Raw genomic sequence first — 24,162 nt, forward strand, 5'->3', positions numbered from 1 at the left:
AAGAGTGCAAAGTGCGTTTTTAACTTCCTCGTTCCTTTGTACCAAAGAAAACCATGAACATATGACGTTTAAAAACTACGTAAATCCTCCTTTTTTGTTAGTAAAAACTACGAATATTTAAAAATATATTAAGCTTTAGATTCTTCTCTTCAACATACAGAATCAAATAGATTACATGTACATGAGATATAAATCAAATTATATGCAAATCAGAATGATTATTTGTGGGATGAATGTATTTTAGCCTCAGATTCATTTAATATTTTGAAGATATGAAGCCGGGGAGTGGGGGGGGGGTGTATTCCATGCCCTAAACTGTCTGCGTTACAAACCATGTCACAAAATTGTAGCGGGTGTTAAGACCCAATACTGCGAATCGTTTGAATATTTGCTTTATATACTTTATATAATTACAAACGTAATTTTGAAAGTAATCTTTAAAATACATGCACATGTATGCATGTTTCTTCATGTATTATATATCTAGAAATATCTCTCCTGACTCACTAAGAGGTGCCCCTCGAATCTTAGTCAAATTCATTATACACGTGCACGAATCTCCTTGCTATCGATAGATTATCTCGTATTTGCCTATAAGCCGTGCGGCAAATTCATGAATAATTGTACATGTAGTACTTAGTTTATCTCATATTTGCAAATATATGTGTTTCATATGCCACATGCAGTTACTTTGTATTGTGTTAAGTATTTTGTTAAAAGGAGATTACTTCAAAAATAAACAGGAAGTACTAAAGTTCATATTATAAACAACGTGTAGTTTAACTAATTAATAACCTTTGATGATTACTGAGCATATGACTTTTAGATCATGGATGGGCTAGATCATACCCATGCAGTTAAGAATTGTTGATTTGTAAAAGACACGTGACCACCATAATCTATTAATCCGGCCGTTCATCGGTATCTTTTGTAAATATATTTTTTTAATGACATCCTTACGACATGCTCTGGTTCGGTTATCATTGCACAACACTTTAATCAAAAAGGAAATATTTTGCTTTCATCCCTTTTTTTATTCAAGGAAAACATCAATACCTAATTGATGATATCCTTTAATATTTGAAATTTAAACGATTACGCCTTATTAACCGCCGGTTTGCGTTTCAATCTGCAGTGTTTTGGATTCGTTTCCCAGACGTGTTTCATTTATAAAATTAAGGTACGTACTTAATGATATATACCTTTTTTTCATTCCTCGGATATTTATGATCTTTCTGTCGAATTTTCACTGATTCAAATTGTAAATGGGGAAAAAAAATCGCATAATTTGTTATTTGATAATTATCATACTTACATTTAAGACGCCATTTATAACCTTTTCACGATTTGTGTCTCTTGATACACAAGTACGTACTATGAACTACATTTTCAAGAAGCAAAAACGTTTATTGGAATATTAGAATATTTTAAAGTAAACATTTTGATGCAAAAGTATTAAATGTTGGCTGCGGAAATTGAAAATGCATGATCAATTCTTATTTTTATTGATAGCTTGCGAACATTTACCAATATAAGAAAAAATGAATTTTGCATTTAGAAAATTAAGATAAAAAAGAAAGAGACAAATTATCAATCAACTCTTTATCAAGCACTTTTTTTTCGGGACAAGGAAGTGACATTTTGGAAAAACCCGATTGCAGCGACCATGTGCCAGTGATCAAACACAGGGAAAAACGATCTTAAATATACTATAAAATGGTGGCCGGACTATTTACACAGTTTCTGCTGCTAACGTGGAAAAATATTCTTCTCCAAAGACGAAAACTCTGTGTGACGGTTTTTGAGATTGTGTTGCCGTTGGTTTTTCCTATTGTGCTTATTGTAATACGAAATCTCAGCGATTTTAAGCCACAGTTAAAAAATGCTACGATATATGAAGCAAACCCTATCGGTTTTGAGTATTGGAGTTATAATGAAGTTCTCTACGCCCCCAACACGACGTTGATTACAAAGGTTATGAATAACACTCGTCAGATTTTGAAAGGTAATTATTCACAGAACTTTTCTTTTTTTCACATCCTTTTTTAAATGAGTTGCTATTTGTATTATGTTATGCAAAGATATAGATTTCCTTTGCTCGTTAACATTTACTTAAAAGCATTAAATTTTTTTTTCTATAAATCTTTTCAGAACGAAGTAGATTCCCAAGTAATTCATCCATGAAAGGTAAAACAGTAATAGACAGTATAGAACTAATTATTCAAATTATCTCCCTGAATATGACAGTGTCACTAATGTATACAATGTACAAGTCATGTACAATAGCCTGTCCCAAGATATTTATGCCGCATATTTCCTTAAATTATTCGATATTTATAAATACATGGGGGTTCAAACGATACTCATTTAATATAGTATGAAAAATTCCCAAGGTTTATCTTTTGAAACTAGTTCTCTAGCTTGTCAGGTCTATTACACGGCTAAAAAAATGTCAACGGGATTTTTGCATTGCAATCTAGATGAAAGTACCCGGATGATAAGTTGAAAAATTGTGCGAGGTATTCCGGATGGAGAAAAGATGTCAACATGCAATTCCAATTATAAATTCCTCGCAAGAAATCTGTTTTCGTTCTTGTGAGCTTTTACGAGTAAAATATGATAATATATCATTGAAAATATCTTGAATATTTTCCATTTGATCGATTTTAATTGCACTTCTTTTACATGTATGTGTACTTTCTTTTAGTTGAGAATCCTCCAAATGTGTTTCTTGTGTGATTTATTTCACGAATTATTCATGATACTTATGCCAATGCATGTGACGTCAACGCCAGAATTAGTGCATTTGATCTATATTTACATTGTACCTGCGCAATAGTATGCGAATTCAGTTGGATCTGTCCAGTGGTCCAATTGATAAGTAGACTAATTGGTTCTGTTGAATAATTATAGATTAACTGTATTATCTTTAAGGATTTGCGACGGAAGTTGATCTTCTTAATTACTACCAAAACATAAGTGATGGGTACCGTTATAGTACAGTTGGAGTAGTTTTTGATCCGTCACATTCCAACGACTCCGTATTGCCTGATGACGTCACCTACAAAATTCGAATGACCGGGGAATGGTCAACCACATCCAAGTATTTTGACCATGATTATTTCCAAGGACCAAGCTGGTTACAGCGTATGTTACGTGTAACTATTTATTGAAATGCAAGATAACATTCTCTCTTTATATCTTTCTCTTTAGCTGTCTGTCTGTCTCTCTCTCTCCCCCTCTCTCTCTCTTTCTCTCTCTCTCTCACTCTCTCTCTCTCTCTCTCTGTTATATCATATACTACTTTAATAAATTATTTATTCAAAACTTTGTCTATATTCATTACTGTTTATGATTTCAGCGTATTTTGATAATGGATTTCTGGTTCTAATGTTTGGGATCGATACAGCCATCATCAAACACTTCAACCCCTCTGCAACCATGATGAACATAACGACCATGAGAATGCCCTACCCGCCCTATTATACCTACCAGTTGGGTATCTTTATAAAATACTCTGTTGCAGTCACCCTCGTTCTAGGCTTGGTTTTACCTACACTACAGCTAACAAAGGAGATAGTTCACGACCGAGAGAAGAAATTAAAAGTAAGAAATCATATTAATATAAATTTATGATGCACTGTATGTATGATTGTATGTGTACGTTTGGTCATTTAAATTATCCATACTGTTAAGTTCGGACCTTACATGTATCGGAACCAAACAAAAAGAGTTTTTAGAGTATCAAACACCCTTCATTGAGGTAGATGTGTTTGGTCTATTGAGCCTATATGAAAAATACTCTTAATATATAATCTACTAATTGTGAAAGTGACCATGGCCCATTGCTGTGTGTGTCTTATAGGAGAGGTCAAAACTGATCAAATGGCGAAAATGCAATCACTCTGAACTTTTGAATTTCCCTTTGCTTGAATCTTTGTAAAGAAAATCTTAATTGGAGTACAAAAGAGCTCTAGGATTACAGGAATGAGGCATATCACTTGATCATTGCATTCCAGCTTGTATTTTTAATTCATGAATGGTTAAATGACTTGGAAACTTTTCCGATCACCAGACTTGCAACACTGTGTCAGCTAAAAATGCCACTGGCAGTGTTTCATTTCGCAGCCTTCTTATATTCTGTTTTTGAGAAATCCATATAAGCCATACCATAGATCATTTATTTTCCGCGATTTGAAAAACGCTGCGAACAAAGCGGGAATTGGATACACGCGGAAAAAACCTGATATGCGGTAGTTACTGTACTTCCTCTCCCCAAAATCTCACAATCACCTACCCAGTACTTCATATATTCAAATAAACTCAAATTGCACGTTATTACCGCAAGTGCGGTAGGAATTCAAAATCCTTTCAAAGAAAGTTTTCCTTATAAAAATTATTTAGTAATCTTTACATAATCTTTTTATTTGAAGCTTGTCATTGACAGGAAAACGAGCAAATAAAAAACAAAGGTAGTCGTAATGTCTTGCAGCAACATTATAAATATTTGCACTTTCTGAAAACTGCACCTTAATTTGAATTATGTTAAATCTCTATTTTTGGCATTTGTATAATAACGGTACGGTTTACAGTAATTTGTTTTATATAATTAAGAAAAAGAAAAAAATGTCATGTACTATCTTATTCTGCCCTGAACATCAAATCTTAGGACAATCAGACCTCACTTTCATGTAAATGTATCTGCACACACCCTTTTTCCTGAATATTGTTCAATGGGAAGATTTGAGCGATAAATTTGAAAAAAAATTTAATGCTTTGTTTCTTGCAGGAAACGCTAAGGATGATGGGACTTAGTTCCTTTGTTTACTGGTTCTCCTGGTTTTTCAAAGGATTTATCTTCCTAACCATCACGTTCGCAATCACTGTCATCATCATTCAAGCAGGATCTGCCAAAATGTTTGACTTCTCGGATTCCTCCCTGATCTTCTTCTTCTACCTGTCATACGGCGTGTCTGTTGTGGCTTTTTCCTTTCTGTTTAGCAGTTTCTTCAACAAAGGTAAACGTATCTGAATGGTATATTAATTTTCTGTATTGGTTATACAATTCTTTGCAATATATATAAATGAATAAATAAATTTAAAAAAAAATAATCAAATTAATAAATAAATAAATAAATAACAAATAAATATATTTAAATAAATGAATAAATAATTAAATAAATTTATACAAATAAAATCAAATAGATAAATGAAGATATAGATAAATAGATTAGAAATCATCTTTCAAAGAATTGTATTTTTTTGTATGAAATATTTAAATACTGAGAAAAACTATTATAATGTAAAACTCTGTTAGAAGTAAACCCTTTATATTCTAGCCAACACAGCATCCTATTTTTGTGCGTTCGTCTACTTTATCACCGTGACTCCTCATTTTGGGTTGATAACGAAGTATGCCGACCTGACGAGATCCCAAAGAATGGCCTTGTGCCTCTTGAACAATATGGCCATGGCGACTGGGTTTTCATCTATTACTGAATACGAAGCAATAGGTAGGTATTTTCAAACCAAGATTGATCGTTTCTTTGTTTGTTGTTTTTGTGAGTGTAGACGTTTCCAAATTACAACAGTACCATGGAATCCAGTAAGATTATATGATGTATAACTACTGGATATGTTTAATCGAACACTCAACAAGTTTGCTATATTGCCACATTTTGTCAAAGAATTCATGGTCCAAAAAGAAATAGTTAAGGTAATTCAAGACTAAGTTTCGCAATGTAGAGAAAATTTAACGTTCATCAAAAATGGTCTCTAATGGATTATTTCCTAGTAGATAACATAGCCAAGTTGTAATTTCTATGTATTGCAAACACAAAAAAAAATGACCAAAAACGTATCATAGTTAAGCGAAATATGATTTTCTAATTATTCATGATCCATATTAAAATCCACAGGAAAAGGTGTTCAGTGGAACACTTTTACCAAACCTCCAACAGTTGACGGAACCTTCACGTTTGGTGACGCCATCTTGATGCTTTGGATTGATAGCGCCATCTACTTCCTGCTCACGTGGTACATTGACGGTGTCAGGCCCGGAGAATATGGTGTTCCTCAACCGTATTATTTCCCTTTCACGGTCTGTAATCATTTTAACATTTCAATTACATCTTTTTAGTTTAATTTCTTTTTTTATTAAAAAATTTAATGATAATGAAATGATCTTCAATACAAATTTTTTTTTTCTTTTCTTTTTTTCATAAAAGAAAACTTACTGGTGTGGCGGGGAGAAGATTCAAAAAATGTCAAGTGAGGAAACCAGACGGGATCCCAAATTCTTCGAGAGCGATCCACATGGACTCAATGTCGGAATCAGTATGAACAATCTAAGTAAGGTGGGTAAAATAGCAAGTTAATGAAAGCAGAACAAATTTAAAAGAAGAAAGTTAGCAATTTTGTTAAACATCTACATGTATGGCTATGAAACTTATATCAATGTTTAATAGCATCAATGTAATTATCAAGACATAATTATGCAGATTTTGAATACAGATATATAAATGTTCAGCCAGTTGAATGGACAAATGGGGATTATTCTAGTTTTCTGTTTGTACAGATCATTAGAATTTCTTTGCTTTAGCAATTAACTTTACGCACAATTGATTTAAACATATTGGTGACTTTTAATGGAGAGAAAAAAAAAACATATCAAAAGAGTTGATGTTATATAAGCGTAATGTTAATAAATTCTATGCTTTGTTATTGTAACTCGTAATTAGATTTATGCATTGCTTAATTTATATGACGAGGAACAATTAGGATTTAATTGATTGAAGTAACTGTAGCATTTAATGAAATCATCAATTTCTTCCTTGCAAGAATCATTTATAAATTTTAAAGCAATAATTATTGATATGTCAATATCGTTTTACAACGTTGTAATTAATTTCACAGGTGTTTAAATCAGACATGAAAGAGGTTGTTGCCGTAAAAGGAACAACTCTCGATATATACCAAGGTCAAATCACCGCCCTTCTCGGACACAATGGCGCCGGAAAAACTACAACCATGTCCATGTTGACTGGTGTGTTGTCATTTTAAACTAACGATGACTATATGTTTCATAAAGTGCAGGATGAATCTCTGTGTCAGTCGATTGAACGTTGACCAAAAGGTGACTGAATGGTATATTAGTATGTTTGTCATTCAGTCACTCAGATGCAGCCCTTCAGTCACAATTCCATTTGTGTTGGTTAACAATCAGTTGACTAATTCGCAAATAGCTGCACTGTAATTGTTAGTAAATTGGACTTTTCACCTATATTTAGGGTTTATTCCATCAACATCCGGGTCTGCAAGAGTAAACGGGTATGACATCAACACTGATATCAGCAGTGTCAGGGGTAGTTTAGGTCTCTGTCCACAGCACAATACTTTGTTTGACAACTTGACCGTAAAACAACAGTTAGAGTTCTACTTTAAGGTACTTGAGCAAATGTATATTAAGAGGGTTCAATGGTCGTGGCAATTTTTATACTATATTAATCTCATTAAAAATAAGAGCGCAATATAAAGATACAGGGAAATTCTAAAATTTTAAATCTAATATAAATGTAATTTTTATTTACAAAATAAAAGTCTAAACCTTAAAACACAATTTTTGAAAAAATTAAAATGGATCTGATAGATAGTTTGTTGAATACCCAACCTTCTGAACAGTAATCATAATACCGTATATCCGGTAAATTTTGCGATGATCGCATTTTTTTCGATCTCTTTAAAATCGCAAAATATTGAATACACAGAAATTATATCCTTTATTATTTTCTAAAAGACACTTTTAAAATCGCAAAAAATGACTGACGAAAATTAAAAATCCAACATATTTTCCCCATTTTTGCAAATTTTGTGACACGCGGAAAAAACCGGATATACGGAAAGATGTAGAGAATTTCATTGGTTTTTCATTTAGTGAAGAAAAGTCATAAAGGTTTAATATTGAATTTCATAACTGGTTATTCATCATAAAAGATTAAGTAAGAATAATTAAGAAATCTAAAAAAAAATGAATGAATTACATTATATAAGAATTGATTGAAATGTTGAAATGGAATGTAAAATGAAATTTTTCATTTTTTGCCAAACTTCTACCTGGTTTTAAATATTTAATTTAATTAAAAAAAAACATTTCATAGCTTAAAGGATGCAGCAGAAACACATTAGATAACGACATATCGGAAACCCTGAAAGCCTTTAGACTCCAGGAAAAGCAAAATGATTTGGCACGTACTTTGTCTGGCGGACAGAAACGAAAATTATCTGTGGCGATAGCGTTGATTGGAGGGTCCAAGGTGAGACAAAATATAAAACCATCAGCCAATTGCAATTTTTTCTCTGCAGTGAAATAACTTTTTAAATGAAATGAAGGTTGCAAGTTCTAATGTCTTTTTTGCATGTTTGCCCCCCAAAATATCAATTTACATACTTAGTATTTATAATTTATTGACAATAAATTTAATTTACATGTACAATACAACAATGACAAAAATGTATTATTTTTACAGACCTATGAATTTAAAACAAACAAAAGAACGTTTAAATATCATCACAAATGCCCTCTTTTTGAAATGTTCCGAGTAGTAAAAGATGTCATGTGATACTCGGGCGTTATACAAGTTATCTATACTAGTATATTAAAATAATAGACTCGAATTTATGATCTTTAATACCGAGACATCGGAAGAATACTGTCTTTTGTTTTATATATTTTAAACATCATTGGTACTTGAATGTTACCAATTTGTTTTTATTTTTTCTCAGTTAAGCTTCGCTAATTAATAATCAACGAAAATTCCTGAAAAAAATCCCGGAATCATCTGGATTTTTTTTAATTTTACAATCTTGCGCTTGCGCAATACATACACGCTAACGGGATCTTTAGTTTATGTTTCCACAATATCACATCTGCATGAATAAACTCAGAAATAATAATACAAATACGGGTAAATGTTCATTGGACTTTTGCTATATATTCTGTTCATATATATTAATGATTTCTTATGAGAGAAAGTATAAAATAACAAATACACACATTTCAACTAAGTACTTACATTTGTCTTCGTGATGACAAAAAATATTTGATTACATGCAAAAAAGTTACATTATATTTGTTAGGAGAGTGAAGATAGACTATGTTTAATCGTAAAAATGAATAATGTCCTACGGACCCAGTTTTACAAAGAAAATACGTGTACGTTGGTGAAAAGGTGTTGAATTCTTCCATTCTATGGATAAACATTTTTAGTTGAAAGGTATTTGCAGTCTCAAAAATATTTTCAAGGCAACTTCATAACTTTCTCCAAAGTCGTTCCGGAGCGATTCTGCAATTTTCTGCTACAATACGGGTACATGGGAGGCATTCTAACTGTGGTGAGGGCCTTTCCCGAGACATAGTTAGATTATTCAAACTGAGGAAAGTGTAGTGAAATTAATAGCATAATTGTATGCTTATAGCTTTGTTATGTGAATGTCAATAATAGGAAGTGTCGATGTACCTATTTCGTAAATGTCCGATATGCAATGTCAACCCGTGCACGCACGGGTCACAGTCTAGTTATCATGATGATTTTTCTCGCTCATTTAACTAAATGTATACGACCATTAAAACCCAAGGTAATAATTCTCGACGAACCAACCTCTGGTATGGATCCTGGGGCTAGGCGCCAAATGTGGAACATACTACAAAAGTATAAAGAGGGCAGAACTATTGTTTTATCCACTCATTTCATGGATGAGGCGGATGTACTTGGTGATCGAATTGCGATTATGGCTGACGGCGAAATCAAATGTTGTGGATCATCGCTATTTCTTAAAAAGCTTTATGGTACGTTGGCAGAATTGTCTGTATCTTTTTAAAGCTACATTTGTATATGATGACATTATTGATGTTTATAGATTTATAACTTTTCATAATAAAAGAGTATACATAGTGATGAATCCTTAATTTTTGTAAAATCAAATAACTTTGCTGTACTGTAATAAAGAAATGGTCAATTTGTTTTGTACTATGTTGTGATTTTACCTAAGGTGCTGGATACCACCTAGTAATCGTAAAAGCACGCAACTGCGACATTGACTGCATGATGGGAATAATACACAAACATATCCCAAAAGCATCTGTTGAGATGGAGGTTGGTGCTGAGGTCTCAGTACTTCTCCCCACTGAAGAAACTGCAAATTTTGAAGCTTTGTTCAGCGAATTGGAAGAAAATGGATCCCAAATAGGGGTAGGCAGCTTTGGGTTGTCCGCAACAACGATGGAGGAAGTTTTTCTCAAGTAAGTTTAATTTCTTTTCAAACAGCTCTCAAATTAAACCGATATATCAAACAAATAGGACGGTTTCTTTTATAATTTATAACTATTGCAAGACAGAATGCATGTTTGTAAACAAAATGTATGAAATGGACTAAAAATTAGATGTTTATTTTTTAGGGTAAAGGATGATAGGATCGGAGAAAGGGTGGAAATTACACACGAACAAGACGAAAGAGATGCTCCCCATGTTCCGTTGGATATAGATGACGATGTTCCTTTTGTACAACATCTAGTGGATGTAAATGTGGATATAGGTACATTTGTACAAAAATCTCTATAAAATCCTTGTTGAACACATTTTTATCAACCCTTTGTTTTTCGTTTCTTTGTTGTACTTCAAAACAACGACTTTAAAAATTGTTACAGAACATACTGTACACTGGATTATTTTCGCCCCGTGTAATTTTCGCCCTTTAACACTTGCAAACAGTTTCGCCCCGCCTTGAATTCTCCAGACACGTTTAAGGTTACGAAAAGATGATTTAAGACATTGGAATTCACCCAATTTTAAATTTGCCCGATGAAAACAAGGGCGAAAGGGCCAAGAAAAAAAACGGGGGTGAATGTTTCCCTGTATACAGTATATGTTTTATGCTCATTTATATTTCTTTTCAGAATTTAATAGGGGATTTGAGAAAAATACAGGAATACGGGTTATCCTGCAGCAGGTTTATGGCTTGCTTGTAAAGAAAGCTTTGCATACCTGGAGAAGCAAGGTTATGATTTTATTTCAACTCATTGTACCGATCCTTCTTGGACTATGTGGTCTTTTAGCAGACCAATCCATTTCTCAGTTAACATTTGACATTGAACCGCCATTGACTCTGAATCTGGATCCCTATCCAGACACTACCACAACGATCTCAGCTGGACGCAGACCAACAGAGACAGCAAAAAATCTTACTGAAGCATTCTCTCAATGGTTTGAAAAAAGGGGACTTAATGTTATCGAATACAATCCAAAACCCCCTTTAAAGTTTAATATAAGTGAGTTCTGGTTGGACAAAACCAAAGACATGGGGAAAAGAACTTTCAGATCTCACTACCTTATCGGGTTTGGAGTAAATGGCAGTGATGTTGTGAGCTATTATAATGGCGATGCTATTCATTCTGCTGGGATCAGTCTTGTAAATACAATGAATTTTCTTTTAAAGCTCCATTGTGGAGAAAGCAAAAACATACAAACCATAAACCACCCGATGCCAGACAGTTACTATGTGGAATATGAAACAGCCGGGTTAGAAATGTTTAAGGGTCTAGGCATCGCTGAGTGTGTGTTGTTTGGACTTTCTTGTCTCGTTGCTTCGTTTTGCGTCTTTCATATTCGAGAAAGATCGTCTGGAGCGAAGCACTTGCAAAAAGTTAGTGGAGTCAGTTCCATAGTGTTTTGGATGGCAAACCTAATCTGGGACATGCTTCATTACTTGGTACCAATCGTCTTCATTTTGGTTTGTTTTGCAGCCTATAAAATCCCGGCATACGTTGAGGAAGGCAGACTTGGCTTACTGTTTTTCTGTTTTCTCATGTTTGGGTTTGCGTCCATATCATTCATGTACCTTTTGCAGTTTCTCTTTCGATCGCCTGCAGGCGGAACGGTGGTTATCATCATCATAAATATCGTTGTTGGTAAGTCTATAAAGAAAAATGTGGTTCTTCTTCTTTATGAATTTTATTTTAAAATTAAAGTTCTGAAATATAGGATGATGGTAATGTTAAACTTTACTAAGTTTAATTCATCAATACATTCTGATGTAAAAAAGAAAAATAATTTCTTATTTTTTGTAGGTCTTTTCACACTACTTACTGTCACCTTTCTCTACCCTGTAAAGGAGACTAGTGACTCTGCCGAAAAGATGGACAATGTATTTATGGTTTTCTTTCCTCATTACTGCCTAGGAAAGAGTATAATTAACATATATGTCCGGTATGCTAAGCGGTTGAAATGTCTCCACCCCAACAAACACGATCATCCTACACTCACATTTTTTGGAGGTATCCACATTTTTTTGTCGATTTTTTTTAAAAGAAAAAATGTGGTTATTAGAGAAACATTTCTTATTCAGTATAAATTTACGAAAGACTTTTATTTGGCCCTTACATTGCCGTTTACAAGCATTTAAGTAACAATTTATTTGCATTGTACGACAAACTAATTTTGTCGGGTTTTTGTTTTGTCGTGTTGTAACAAAATGTTAAAAGGTGTGATAAAAGCACAATAAAAATTATTATTTATTACATAAGATAATCAAAGATGTATAAAATTAACAAAAACTTTTTTTTTTATACTTTTCTATGAATACTATGATTTTGATTCTGTTAAAGTTTCTAAAACTTTTTTGATTATCTATTAACAGGTTCAGATGAAAAATGTCCGGACAGCGATTACTTGGAGTTGGATTACCCGGGATGTGGCAAATACCTGTGTATGATGGCCCTCCAGTTTGTCGTATATATGGTACTAGTGTTTATAATAGACAGCGGGGTAATACAGAGGCTTGTCTACAGAGCCCTGTGTAATAAACTCAGTATTACTGACCCGGACAACGTCATGGTTCAAGACTCTGACGTCATTGAAGAAGAAAACAGAGTGAATTCAGCACAAATTAGCGCCCTTATGAATACAGATAAATTGATAATCAAGAATTTGAGGAAAACATTTGGAACTTTGAACAGGTTTGAAGCCGTGAAAGATATCAGCGTTGGAATATCCGCACAAGAGTGTTTTGGATTGTTGGGTCAAAATGGCGCGGGCAAAACGACGACATTTAAAATGCTCACTGGTGACGTCATGATTTCAACTGGGAGGGCTTACGTCAATGGCTATTGCGTGGACAGCCAGCTAAATGAGGTATAGATATATTTCTTTGTAATACGTTACTCTAAACATTAAAAAAATTTGCTTTGAACTTAGGAATTATGGGGGAAAAAATTAATAAGCAGTTTTCAACAATATTATATAATTAGTTGGTTTCTTGCTAAAATGAAATTAAATATAATAAATTACCTGAGTTAATATTCATAACATTATCCCCGAATACCCAAACTACGTCACCATAAGAAGAAAACCTCCCGCGTTTCTCTGTAAATTATTTTTTGTGGTTTTTATCATTCGCAATTACTAAATATAATCTGAAACAATATAATTTATAAAATTATTAACAAAAATATTTTTATTTTTTTTCAAATAAGCTCTCTGAATACGACTTTTATCACACGTGCTTATAATATCTTATGAACCTAACTCCGTCACCCACATGCTCTATGATATGGCAGGGAATGAAGACACATTAACAATTTAGTTAAAACTCCATTTGTATCTAGCAAGTTATAACAAGTAAAAATGGTGCATACAATTTAAATTGTATTTAATTTCATCGAAATGAAATGATCGCCAGAATAAAAAATGGGTCCATGTAACAACAATCACAATGGCCTTTTCAGAATGTATGGATGCTGTTTGATTTGTGTCCTTACATATTTAAAATATTTCATATCATTGATAAATATATTACTTATAGCGAGCGCAGCGAGGCGGCGCGAAGCGCCGCTCGCGTAGCGAGCTCCATAGACAACGTGTACAAACGGAGAAAATTCGAGTTGAAATCTGCACATTGTTCAAAGAAATTTTTATGAGGCCACGAGAACAAGTTCTACGAGGGTCAATAAAAAAATACGAAGACTTTTGTCATAGCTATGTTACTTAACGTCATATCATTACTAAATTTGGTAGACATAATTTAGCAACAGTTTCAAAGTTTCCAAGAAAAAAAGTTAATAAATTCCTTTATTTCTAAGAATTATTTAGAATCTAATCCTGCAAAAATGAGGTCACGGCGCACGGTCAAAATTTGTGTAATGTCAACAATAATCCATATAATGTTGAAAGTAATATCTCTATAAATTGGGCTTAAAAACAAATGATATTGAAACCTCAAATTAAGTTTTGTCTTGGTATTCAAAGTTCCAAACAATGACAGGATATACTGTTTTGTCGAACAGATATTAGTTACTAAAGACAGATAGTCCTCTTTAAAATTGACTAAAATCATCGACGTCGCCGGACGTCACGGCGCAACGAGAGGTACAAACAAAATGGATTTAACCCAGGAAAAAGCCGACGCAAGCTGTGAAAATGCTAAATGGTGCAAAAAATAAGTCAACAATTATTTGCAAGTTTGTGTTTAACTGTAATAAATTTTGTGGGGGTGGTGATAATTGTATTTTGAATATAAAACAGTCCGAAAGAGAGTAGAATATCTGTAAATATTTGGTAAAAAAAAAAAAAAAAAAAAGTAACGTCAACCGACTTCTAGGGTTATCCTTGCTGTAAACTAAGAGATACACGGTTAGAAATGAAAACTTTGAAGAACTAACTTATGATTCTCGAACAGATGTGTGCAAGTTATATGTTAAGTGGTTCAGTGCCATTTTAAATGTAAGGAGAAAGGCACTAAGCGTGATATGAAGATGGGGTATATCTATAACCTGTGCGTGTTTAATTTTGACGTCGTGTTTTGAACGTTACCGTGCGCCGTGGTGACAAAACATGTTGTTTTTAAAAAGGGGTAACAAAAATACCGTTTCATCAAATGGACTAAAACTTCGTATATCAATAACATTAGTGTTGGTGCACAGATTAATCTTTTAAGTATGACTCTCTTTAAAAATATATGATAGACAGCCACATTGTCTTTGTATTTTTTGATTGACCCTCGTACATATCCAAATAATCCTTTGCGGTGCATAGTAACATGGTGCATGGAATAGGAAGCGTTTCTAAGGAAAATTCTTACCTCTTAATCGTATACATCTATTTCATTTATAACAACAAAAATCCTTTAAAAACACTAAAGTAAACAACAAATATGCTTACGTAAAAAACTGTACCTATCTGAACTTTTGCTGATATATGACGTCATTTCCTTTCCCGAATTTATCCGACAATTTTCGAGAACTGACGAGCAATAAATTTAGAGTGGTGGATCAAGCAAATGTACTGGCTGTAACGTGTAGTTAGTACTTAGTATCAGTGTTAATGGTGAATCTTCGGCTGATTGGTTTTGTTCTGATCATATTTTTTTTTGCTTAGTAAATAAACATGCAAGTTCCATACTTAATTTACTGTCATATTGATCCAATTGTAATATGCATGCGCGAGGTAGGTGACAAAAAATTATTTAAAAAATGTCTACAACGCATATATATAAAACACAAAAATTCATAAAATTATAAACGAATTGATGATACAGAGGAAAATAACAAGGAACAAAATGGAAAATAACACACTCAGACAAGCAGTTTATTCTTTACTGATTTTAGTGGCCATTACTAAAACGTAAAGGATTGATAAAACATGATTGTCTTTTTATGAAAAAAAAAATCAAACGGCTTTGATTCAACATACTTTAATAAGTCTGTTTTACAATTAACCTATTCTGAGTGGTAATTTGTTTCAGTGTACTAGCCTTAATATAACTTCGGGTTTCTTGCGGTGATAAAAGTTTTCGAGACAAAGCCAAAGTTTTTAGGTTGGGGCAAGTCCACGGCACGGGTTAATGTTGAATTTAATTAACAATGATGAGAGATGTTTGGTTCTTTCTGCGCTCGCCCCAACGGTCACACCGTAAAACATATTATTATTTATTTATTACATGTTTAGAAATGTAGCATATACTAAATAGCGATATACCGGAGATATCTATAGGCTACCCTGTTTAAGGCAAAAGTATCGGCATGAGCGGTTTGACGTTATAATCAAGAGTAGTGCATAAAAGCTATTGCGGACTGTAAAAAATGTATTAATTACCTTAATCAAAAATGTATTACATGTGGAATGTTTCATCTTGACCTCTCTAAAAATGGCTGACCACCGTAAATGGTCGAATGGGCCCGCATGTCAAAAATATCGATATTTTAGTGCACCCGTGAAAAAGTTTTAGCTGATTTCACACAATTAACAGTGCATAAAATGAGCAAGGTTTAATTCTGCTATTTTTTGACACATTCTTAAATTTAACCGTTGCAAATTGTTGACATTTGATTGAAGATTTTTGACATGCAAAAAATGACGTTATAATCGCACTTGATTTCAAACGGCGAGGAGTTTCCCGAAAGTGACGGAGTTAGGGGGCTATGCGAATATACTTTTTTTCAAGTTCGGATTCATCATGTTACAATACTACGTATATTGAAGATATTGTCAAACTATAATAGGTTCATCAGTTTCTGGAATACTGTCTCAGTTTGATTTTAATCAGTTGATAATATTTTTATATGATTTTTTTTAATCTTACTTCATCAGGTTTACTGTTGTGTAAAATACTGTCATTGATTTTAAATAGATGACACATTTTTTTGTGTCTTACTACAATAGGTTCATCGGTGTTTGGGGTATTGTCCTCAATTTGACGCACTGATCGAAAGCATGACAGGGAGAGAGATCCTCACCCTCTACGCCCGACTTCGTGGGGTGAGAGAGGATGAGATAGCCCGCGTGATAGACGACTTATTAGAAGCGGTCACATTAAAGCAGTATGCCAATAAGCTCTGTGGAACATACAGGTCTTGATAATATAAGCAACAATACATTTCTGATCATTTTTCAGCAGGGAGTTCTCATTGGGTTTTTTTTTGTACAAATAACGGCAAATTTCACCGAAAGATAAACCATGATGATAAAAATGTCATTGAGGGTTAAACTTGAAAAAAAAATGCATTTCCATTTTATAGGTTTTAAGTTTTAGTTGATAATAAGTTGGATTTGGTTTAATTTTTGTATTGATAAAATAAAGAACTACTGATTTTGAAAATAATTTTGCATAGTGGCGGGAACAAAAGAAAGTTGAGCACTGCGATAGCTCTAGTAGGAGACCCACCATTTTTGATGCTGGATGAACCGACAACAGGCGTGGATCCTGCTGCTCGTAGACAAATTTGGACTGTCCTGTCTAAAATCCGAGCGAGTGGAAGAACTCTGGTCTTAACTTCTCACAGGTAAGAACAGTATTTCCAAGTCTCATATTTCTTTTTTCATTTTGAATGAGATTCAGTGTTGAAAAAGCACTTCTCAGACTGTAGTTCTCAAGCTGGATGACATCATTTTTGCAGTGGTTCAATTTTCATTTTTGGGTTTTTTTTCAGTATGGAAGAATGTGACGCTCTCTGTACAAAAATTGTCATTATGGTAAATGGAAAATTTGTCTGCTTTGGGAGTCCACAGCATCTCAAGAATAAGTTTGCCCAAGGTTATACACTTACTATACGTTTAGCACGTGACGAAAGCGGAAACGCAGTGAATTCTGGTCCTATTCGAAATTTCCTGTTTGGCGAGTTTCCAGGAACAGAAGTCTTTGAGGATCAACAAGGATATCTGGATTTCCAGATCCCGAATCAAAATTTATCCCTGGCGAAACTGTTCAGAGAAATGGAAAGAACAAAATCAGAGTTCGGAGTAGCAGACTATTCTGTTCATCAGACTTCGCTAGAACAAGTTTTCCTGTCCTTTACTAGGAAACAGGTGCCACCAAAAGAGAAGAAAGGCTCATGTTCTTGTTGTTTCTGCTGTCGATCAAAGCCTGGCTTTGCTGGGCAGATTATTAGGTCGCCGGCAATGGCGGCGTACTGAATGCAATTGACACAGTCATCTAAATCCCTGCATTCAATTGCAAGTTCTACAGCTTTCGTGAACTAAAATCAATAAATGTCACAGTCCTGATTTGTATACTCAGGATGTATTTTTTTTTTTTTAACAATTTATTATTATTAAAATACTTTTAAAAAAAAGCAATTTTGTTTATGCTTATTTTAACAAACAATGCAGGTTGTCCATGTCAGAAAGACACAATTTGAAATAAATAAGTTTTCTTATGTGTTGTTTTGCAAAAACACCAATTGCAATTAAAATATTGAACATTAATCTGTTATATATTAAGTTAATCAACATATCGTCCCTTCCGTGTCTGTCTATCCCTGTTTTGCAGGAATGTAGGAAGTATATTGTATATTGAGCGTTCCTAGATGTATAACTGAAAGACATTGTACATGAATGCGTATAGAAATTATATGTACATTATGTACTGACAATCAATTACAATATTTTTGAAGATGTCTTATTGCATATTACACGTATGATATAAATAGTATATTAAAAGTTTAACTTAAGGTCCTACAATTCACTTTGAGATTTATGTAATACTGTGTACATTTACAACAGCGTACCCTTCTTGTCCTAGTGTTTTGTTGCCGAATGAAGGAAAAAAAGTGAGTAAGCTCATAACCATGTGCTTGAATTTACCTATGCCACCAAATATATGGCTGCTAGTTAAGCATTTAATGCACACAGTAATGATCAAAGGATCATAACTCCCGAACAGAATTATCGCGTCAAAACCTAATGAGTATGTTAAAAAAAGGAGGAAATTTTTATTTCGAAAGTGACAAAACTCGCATAATATTGGATGTATCGAAACTTCCATAGAAAGTGCAGACTAATATCTACAAATTGTGCCATAAACACCTTCAAAGTTTTGCTTGTTTGTTTAAATTCTGTTTTTAGGTTTAAGAGGGGTAGCGATAATAAATTGTTTTAGTACTCAATTCAAAACTAGCCAGGCCCCATCGTTACCAAGATTTTAAAATCACTCACTCAGTCCTCAACTTAAATCCTTTAAAGAAAAGTGCATGAATATGAGGTAAAAACTGAGAATTGAGACTGAGTATTGATTTGAGGAAAGTTTGTGACGGTGGAGTCTGACTTGATAGTTTGAAGTGTCCAAAATTCGACGAATTACTAAAGATTTACTTTAGGTGCGCACTTGTAAACACATTCATGTACCTATCCTAAAAAAATTAAGTGGGCGGCGCACTGGCTGACTAATAAAACAAATTTGTTTCAATGACTCTGATTTTACGAGGTTCAATAAATCTCAATCCCGGAAGAGGATTTTTCATTTTGCATTTAATGGCTAAAAAGCAGGTAAGGGCTATAGTTTTCAAAAGAATGATTGTTATATTTTTTCCCCTCATAATCAATGATTATTTTTAAAGGTTAAAATAAAATACGATTGTAGTACGTATGTCAAGGATGTATTAACTTACTTATTCCTTTATTCAATGGAAGAACCATTTCCTTATATGTGAAGACAGAAGTATTAAGGAATTAAGGAAGTTTAAAAGAAAATACTCGACTTTTAATATTTTTAAATAGTTTTTATTTCCATTTTTTATGCCCTATGTAATACGTCACGAATCTAACTGTTACGCTTTTCAATTAGCGGATTAATCCTAGATCTGCAACATGGTTTATCAATGCATGTAAACTCTTCCCGCTAAGGTGAAGAATTGCATGTGGAATGCTCTGGTTGGAATCCAAATTAAAACAAAATAGTCATAAATTCACTTTAAAAACATTTCTCCCATACTTTCGTTTATTCGACATAAAAGAATATTAGGACTTTAATTACTAAACAAAAATTGCCGGGTCATTTATCTGTAAAACAGGTTTTCATACTTGAGCAGATTTCCAACAGTCAGGAAATTTGTTTTTAGTCAAGGATACAAAGGCCGGAAAATGGTTCGTTACAATCTAGATTAATGAGCATTGGTATAAAATATATCATAATTAAAATCGTAAATAGCTATTTTGCCTTCCTATATTGTATCCGGTTTAGGAATGCATTTCTAATGATCAAATAAAATTTGAGAGTCAGTTATAGAATTGTAAGCAAAATACAGCACTCACATTTAAACAAGGCTCGTGCCCTGTTTATGTTTACATAGGTTCAATATACCAGTAAAAGATTTTTCAAGCTTTCCAAAAGTTCTAGAAATTGCAGCAGTTCGCCGAAGATCTCTTTGCGACGAGGATACGAAGGCCGAAAAATGGTTCGTTAACTTTTAGTTTAATGAGCATTGGTGTGAAATATTATAATATTAAAAATAAAATAATTAAAATCGTAAATAGCTATTTTGTCTTTCTATTGTGTATCCAGTTTAGGGATGCATTTCTAATGATCAAATAAAATTTAAGAGTCAGTTATAGAATTATAAGCAAAATACAGTGCTCACACTTCTTTGTCATGTAAACAAGGCTCGTGTCCTGTTTATGTTTATATAAGTTCAATATAGCTGTAAAAATTTGTTCAAGCTGTCCAATAGTTCTAGTGATCGCAGCAGTTCGCCGAGGATCTCTTTCACCCCTGCGAATGTTATTGTCATTTAAATTTTAGACCACCTGATTTTATTTGACCCTTTCAGTTTCGCATAAAAATCATGCCTCGTGTTTATAGTCTATAGAATCTAGGTACATGTACTTGTAAGCAAATATAAAATCTAGAGGTTTATTCATTTTAAACTTTATCTTCATTATGTTGGATAAAATGTGTTCTACAAATAAATGCGACAATACAAAAAATAGTTTTTGTCTGATGTTGCAACAATTAACATGCTTGTAGAGATCCCCCCTGAGGATTAATTTTCGATCCGCGCCTGATCTAGTAGTAGCATCAATAGTGAAACAGACTATACTATTTTATGCAGAATGCCCCTTGAAAATGGCTCGATATGCTAAGTTTTTATGCAAAACAGACACCCATTATTTTTCTAAAAACATGGTATTGCACACTATAAGCATCAAACATGGCTATGATTTTTTAAGCAACCCAATGTTTATATTGTCAACCACTCTACACGTGGCTGAACACGAACGATAACTCTGTTCTGAATGTTATCGTTTAATGTAAATAAGCGCTAGATGGTGAAATAAGACATACATCTTAAAAGGTTTTCACGTTTTGACATGAATCCATGTAGGATATGATATAAAAACGACAAGTACTTACGTATTTTGAGAATATTATCCGAACACTTATACTTCCGCTCGAAATTTCACAGGAACTGAACAAATCTCGGTGAAGTCTCGTGAACTTTCATTCGAGCACCTCTGGATTTATTACATACTTAGCAACGATAAAGAAAACATTCCGAACACATTCGCAGGGGTGTCTTTGTGACACCGGTTATACAATAGACAGACAACTTCAAGTGTAGTACATTTTCAATGGCTTGTTGATTACAAAGGGTGCATAATATATCGGTCGTTTGGAAGTTCTTCAACGTATCGTTCTGATTTGATTCTTAATTTAAAGGAAGAATGCAAGTCCGAGATATCTGACATTTTCCTGGCCTTTCTTTATTACGAATTTGTTAGTTTACTTGCCAGAAAAACGTCAGAACCGGCGCCATTACGAAAACTGGAAATTCGTTAGCGGGATGCGGCATTCTATGTTTAGTTTTAATAATATAAAGTATATATTTAAATTCACTTATATCGCTTGAAATAAAATTTATTGCCATGATTTGATTATCTCACTGAAACAGTGATTGTATTTCCTATTTTCTCGCGACATGTCCAACAAGAGTAAACTTACCCTGGATTAATCGTTACCAGAAATGAAATACTTATAAAAACTTTTCTTATGCATTAATAAAAACTTTATAAATAAACATTCGTATTAGTTTTTGCTATTGCATTGCAAATCACGCTAATCTATGCTACTATATTAAAATAAAAGACTCGAATTTTTGGGCTTTAATACCAATAAATCGGAAGAGTACTGTCTTTTGTTTTATATATTCTAAACATCATTGGTACTTGAAGATTACTAATTTGTTTTTATTTTTTCTCAATCAAGTTTTGCTAATTTATAATCAACGAAAATTCCTTTAAAAAACCAACCGGAAATCATCTGAATTTTTTGGATTTTACAATCTTGCGCATGCGCATTACATTCACGCTAAATCACGGGAGGCTCTTTATTTTATGTTTCCACATTATCACATTTGCATGGTTTGGTTTGAACATATTTTATTGTATATATAATATACAAAGGGTTCGAACACAAGTTCTTGCAACTTACATTTGCATGGATAAACTCAAAGACGATAAAACAAATACGAGTAGATTTTCATTTCTGTTCATCAAAGAAAATACGGGAGATAACTCTAACTCAGAGCATTGACTTTAGAGAGTTTCGAATGTCAACATGGTGTGTAAAAAACGTTGTTGAAGAAATATCAATTTCTGCAATTATACAATTAAACTTTTCGAAGAATGGTATTTACGGCTTCAAAATGGTTTGTTATGAACAAATTGACTGTTATTTCTCCAAAATCGTTTGGAGCGATTCTGCCATGGTCTGCTACATTACGGGTATATGGGGGGGGGGGGGGGGGCATTTTAACTCTGGTGAAGGCCTTTCCCCAGACACAGTTACATTATTCCAACTCAGCAGAGTGTTGTGAAATTAATAGCATTATTGTTGGCTTTTACCTTGGTTATGCAAATGTCAACAATATACGGTGTGTCGATGTATTTATTTCGTAAATGTCCGATATCATATGCTATGTCAACCCGTGCACGCACAGGTCAAAATCTAGTATTTAATTAATTTGATGATGATTGTGTTCACACATGAAAAGCGGCTTCTTAGCAGTAAAATAAGTCTGCAATTAATTAATTGATAAAAATGAAAACGGTAAGAATATTGGTAGCTTTTATTCAAGTTCAAGTTCAGTTTATTCGCTCAAACCAAATAATTTGGTACAAGAGGAACATATATATAATACATACAAATACAAATCGTCAGAGGTACAGACAAACAGGTACATTTTCATACAGGAAAAAATATAAATAAAAAAGAACAGACTATAGAATCACTACTTATGTTAGATTTTAGTATAAAGGATCATAATAGGAAAACAACTAAGAGGAGCAGACAGCATCAAAAATTTTTGAAATAAATACACATAATTTTCTTAGCGATTTACAATTGCAATTAGTCATGAGTTCAGAAAACTTAAAAAAATTTGGTCTTTTACAATATTTTGTGTTTATGTATTTTTTCCTTATTTCTTCTAGTGCCGAACATTCTAAAATATAATGAAATTCATCACCAATGAGACCTTTATTACACAAAAGACATAACCTCTCATTCAAAGGAATGTTATACCATCTGCCTGTCTCTACAGGAAAACGATGGTTTGATGTACGAAATTTAATGAATTTTTTTCTTAGTTTTACAGGTAAAATATCAAGATACTTCTCAAAGCCAAAATATGGTTTTAAAATTTTATACACTTGACCTCTGGAAGAACAATTTATATCATTTGACCATATTTGCATAAATTGGTCTTTTAATCTTTGGTTTACAGTAGCAGATAACCATTCTATATTGACAAAATTATGGTTCTGCCAGACATATTGTAGCCCGCACATGTTCAAAATTCTTTGAATACAATCAATCCATGGGCTTTTACAATCGCTATTAAAATGTTGTGAAAATAAATATCTGTACACTGTATATACAATTTTGTTCTCGGGGCTTATTAGCATTTTCCCCCAATATGTAATTATTCTGGTATAAACATTAATATACAACGGGTAGCGCCCTGTTTCTCCATATATCATAAAATTCGGTGTTGTGCTTCTTAAATTAAGTACTGTTTTCAAAAATTTCAGATGTACACGTTCAATAATATCTAGATTTTCAAAGCCCCAAATTTCGCAGCCGTACAATAAAACTGGTAAAACAACCTTATCAAACAAATCAAATTGGCAATTTACTGGTAAATTAAAATTTCTAATTTTTCTTATAACACCATACATAGCCTTTTGAGCTTGTTCACACAAATGCTTTTTTGCTTTAATAAATGAACCAGTTCTTGACAGAACGATACCCAGGTATTTGAATTCTTTAACATTTTCAATAACTTCTCCTTTATAATAAAAAAGCTTTTTCGATGTTGGACCTTTGGAGAAAACCATTATT

General features: G+C 33.2%; 1 protein-coding gene across 1 annotated transcript; it reads left to right on the forward strand.

Annotated features, from left to right (window-relative positions):
• Positions 1-828: 828 nt before the first annotated feature.
• On the forward strand, positions 829-18,494 carry LOC105324475 (phospholipid-transporting ATPase ABCA3). Its single transcript, XM_034449218.2, has 21 exons — positions 829-1,180; positions 1,631-2,005; positions 2,152-2,187; positions 2,935-3,147; positions 3,362-3,606; positions 4,790-5,018; positions 5,340-5,513; positions 5,919-6,100; positions 6,228-6,356; positions 6,916-7,045; positions 7,290-7,444; positions 8,157-8,312; positions 9,634-9,844; positions 10,048-10,297; positions 10,454-10,590; positions 10,952-11,962; positions 12,122-12,328; positions 12,691-13,184; positions 16,710-16,897; positions 17,159-17,329; positions 17,477-18,494. The coding sequence occupies exons 2-21, from the start codon at positions 1,717-1,719 to the stop codon at positions 17,958-17,960; spliced, it is 5,091 nt and encodes a 1,696-aa protein (XP_034305109.2). The 5' UTR covers positions 829-1,180; positions 1,631-1,716; the 3' UTR covers positions 17,961-18,494.
• The last annotated feature ends 5,668 nt before the right edge of the window (positions 18,495-24,162 follow it).

Source organism: Magallana gigas, chromosome 4, assembly GCF_963853765.1.
Source record: "Magallana gigas chromosome 4, xbMagGiga1.1, whole genome shotgun sequence".
NCBI classification, from domain to species: domain Eukaryota; kingdom Metazoa; phylum Mollusca; class Bivalvia; order Ostreida; family Ostreidae; genus Magallana; species Magallana gigas.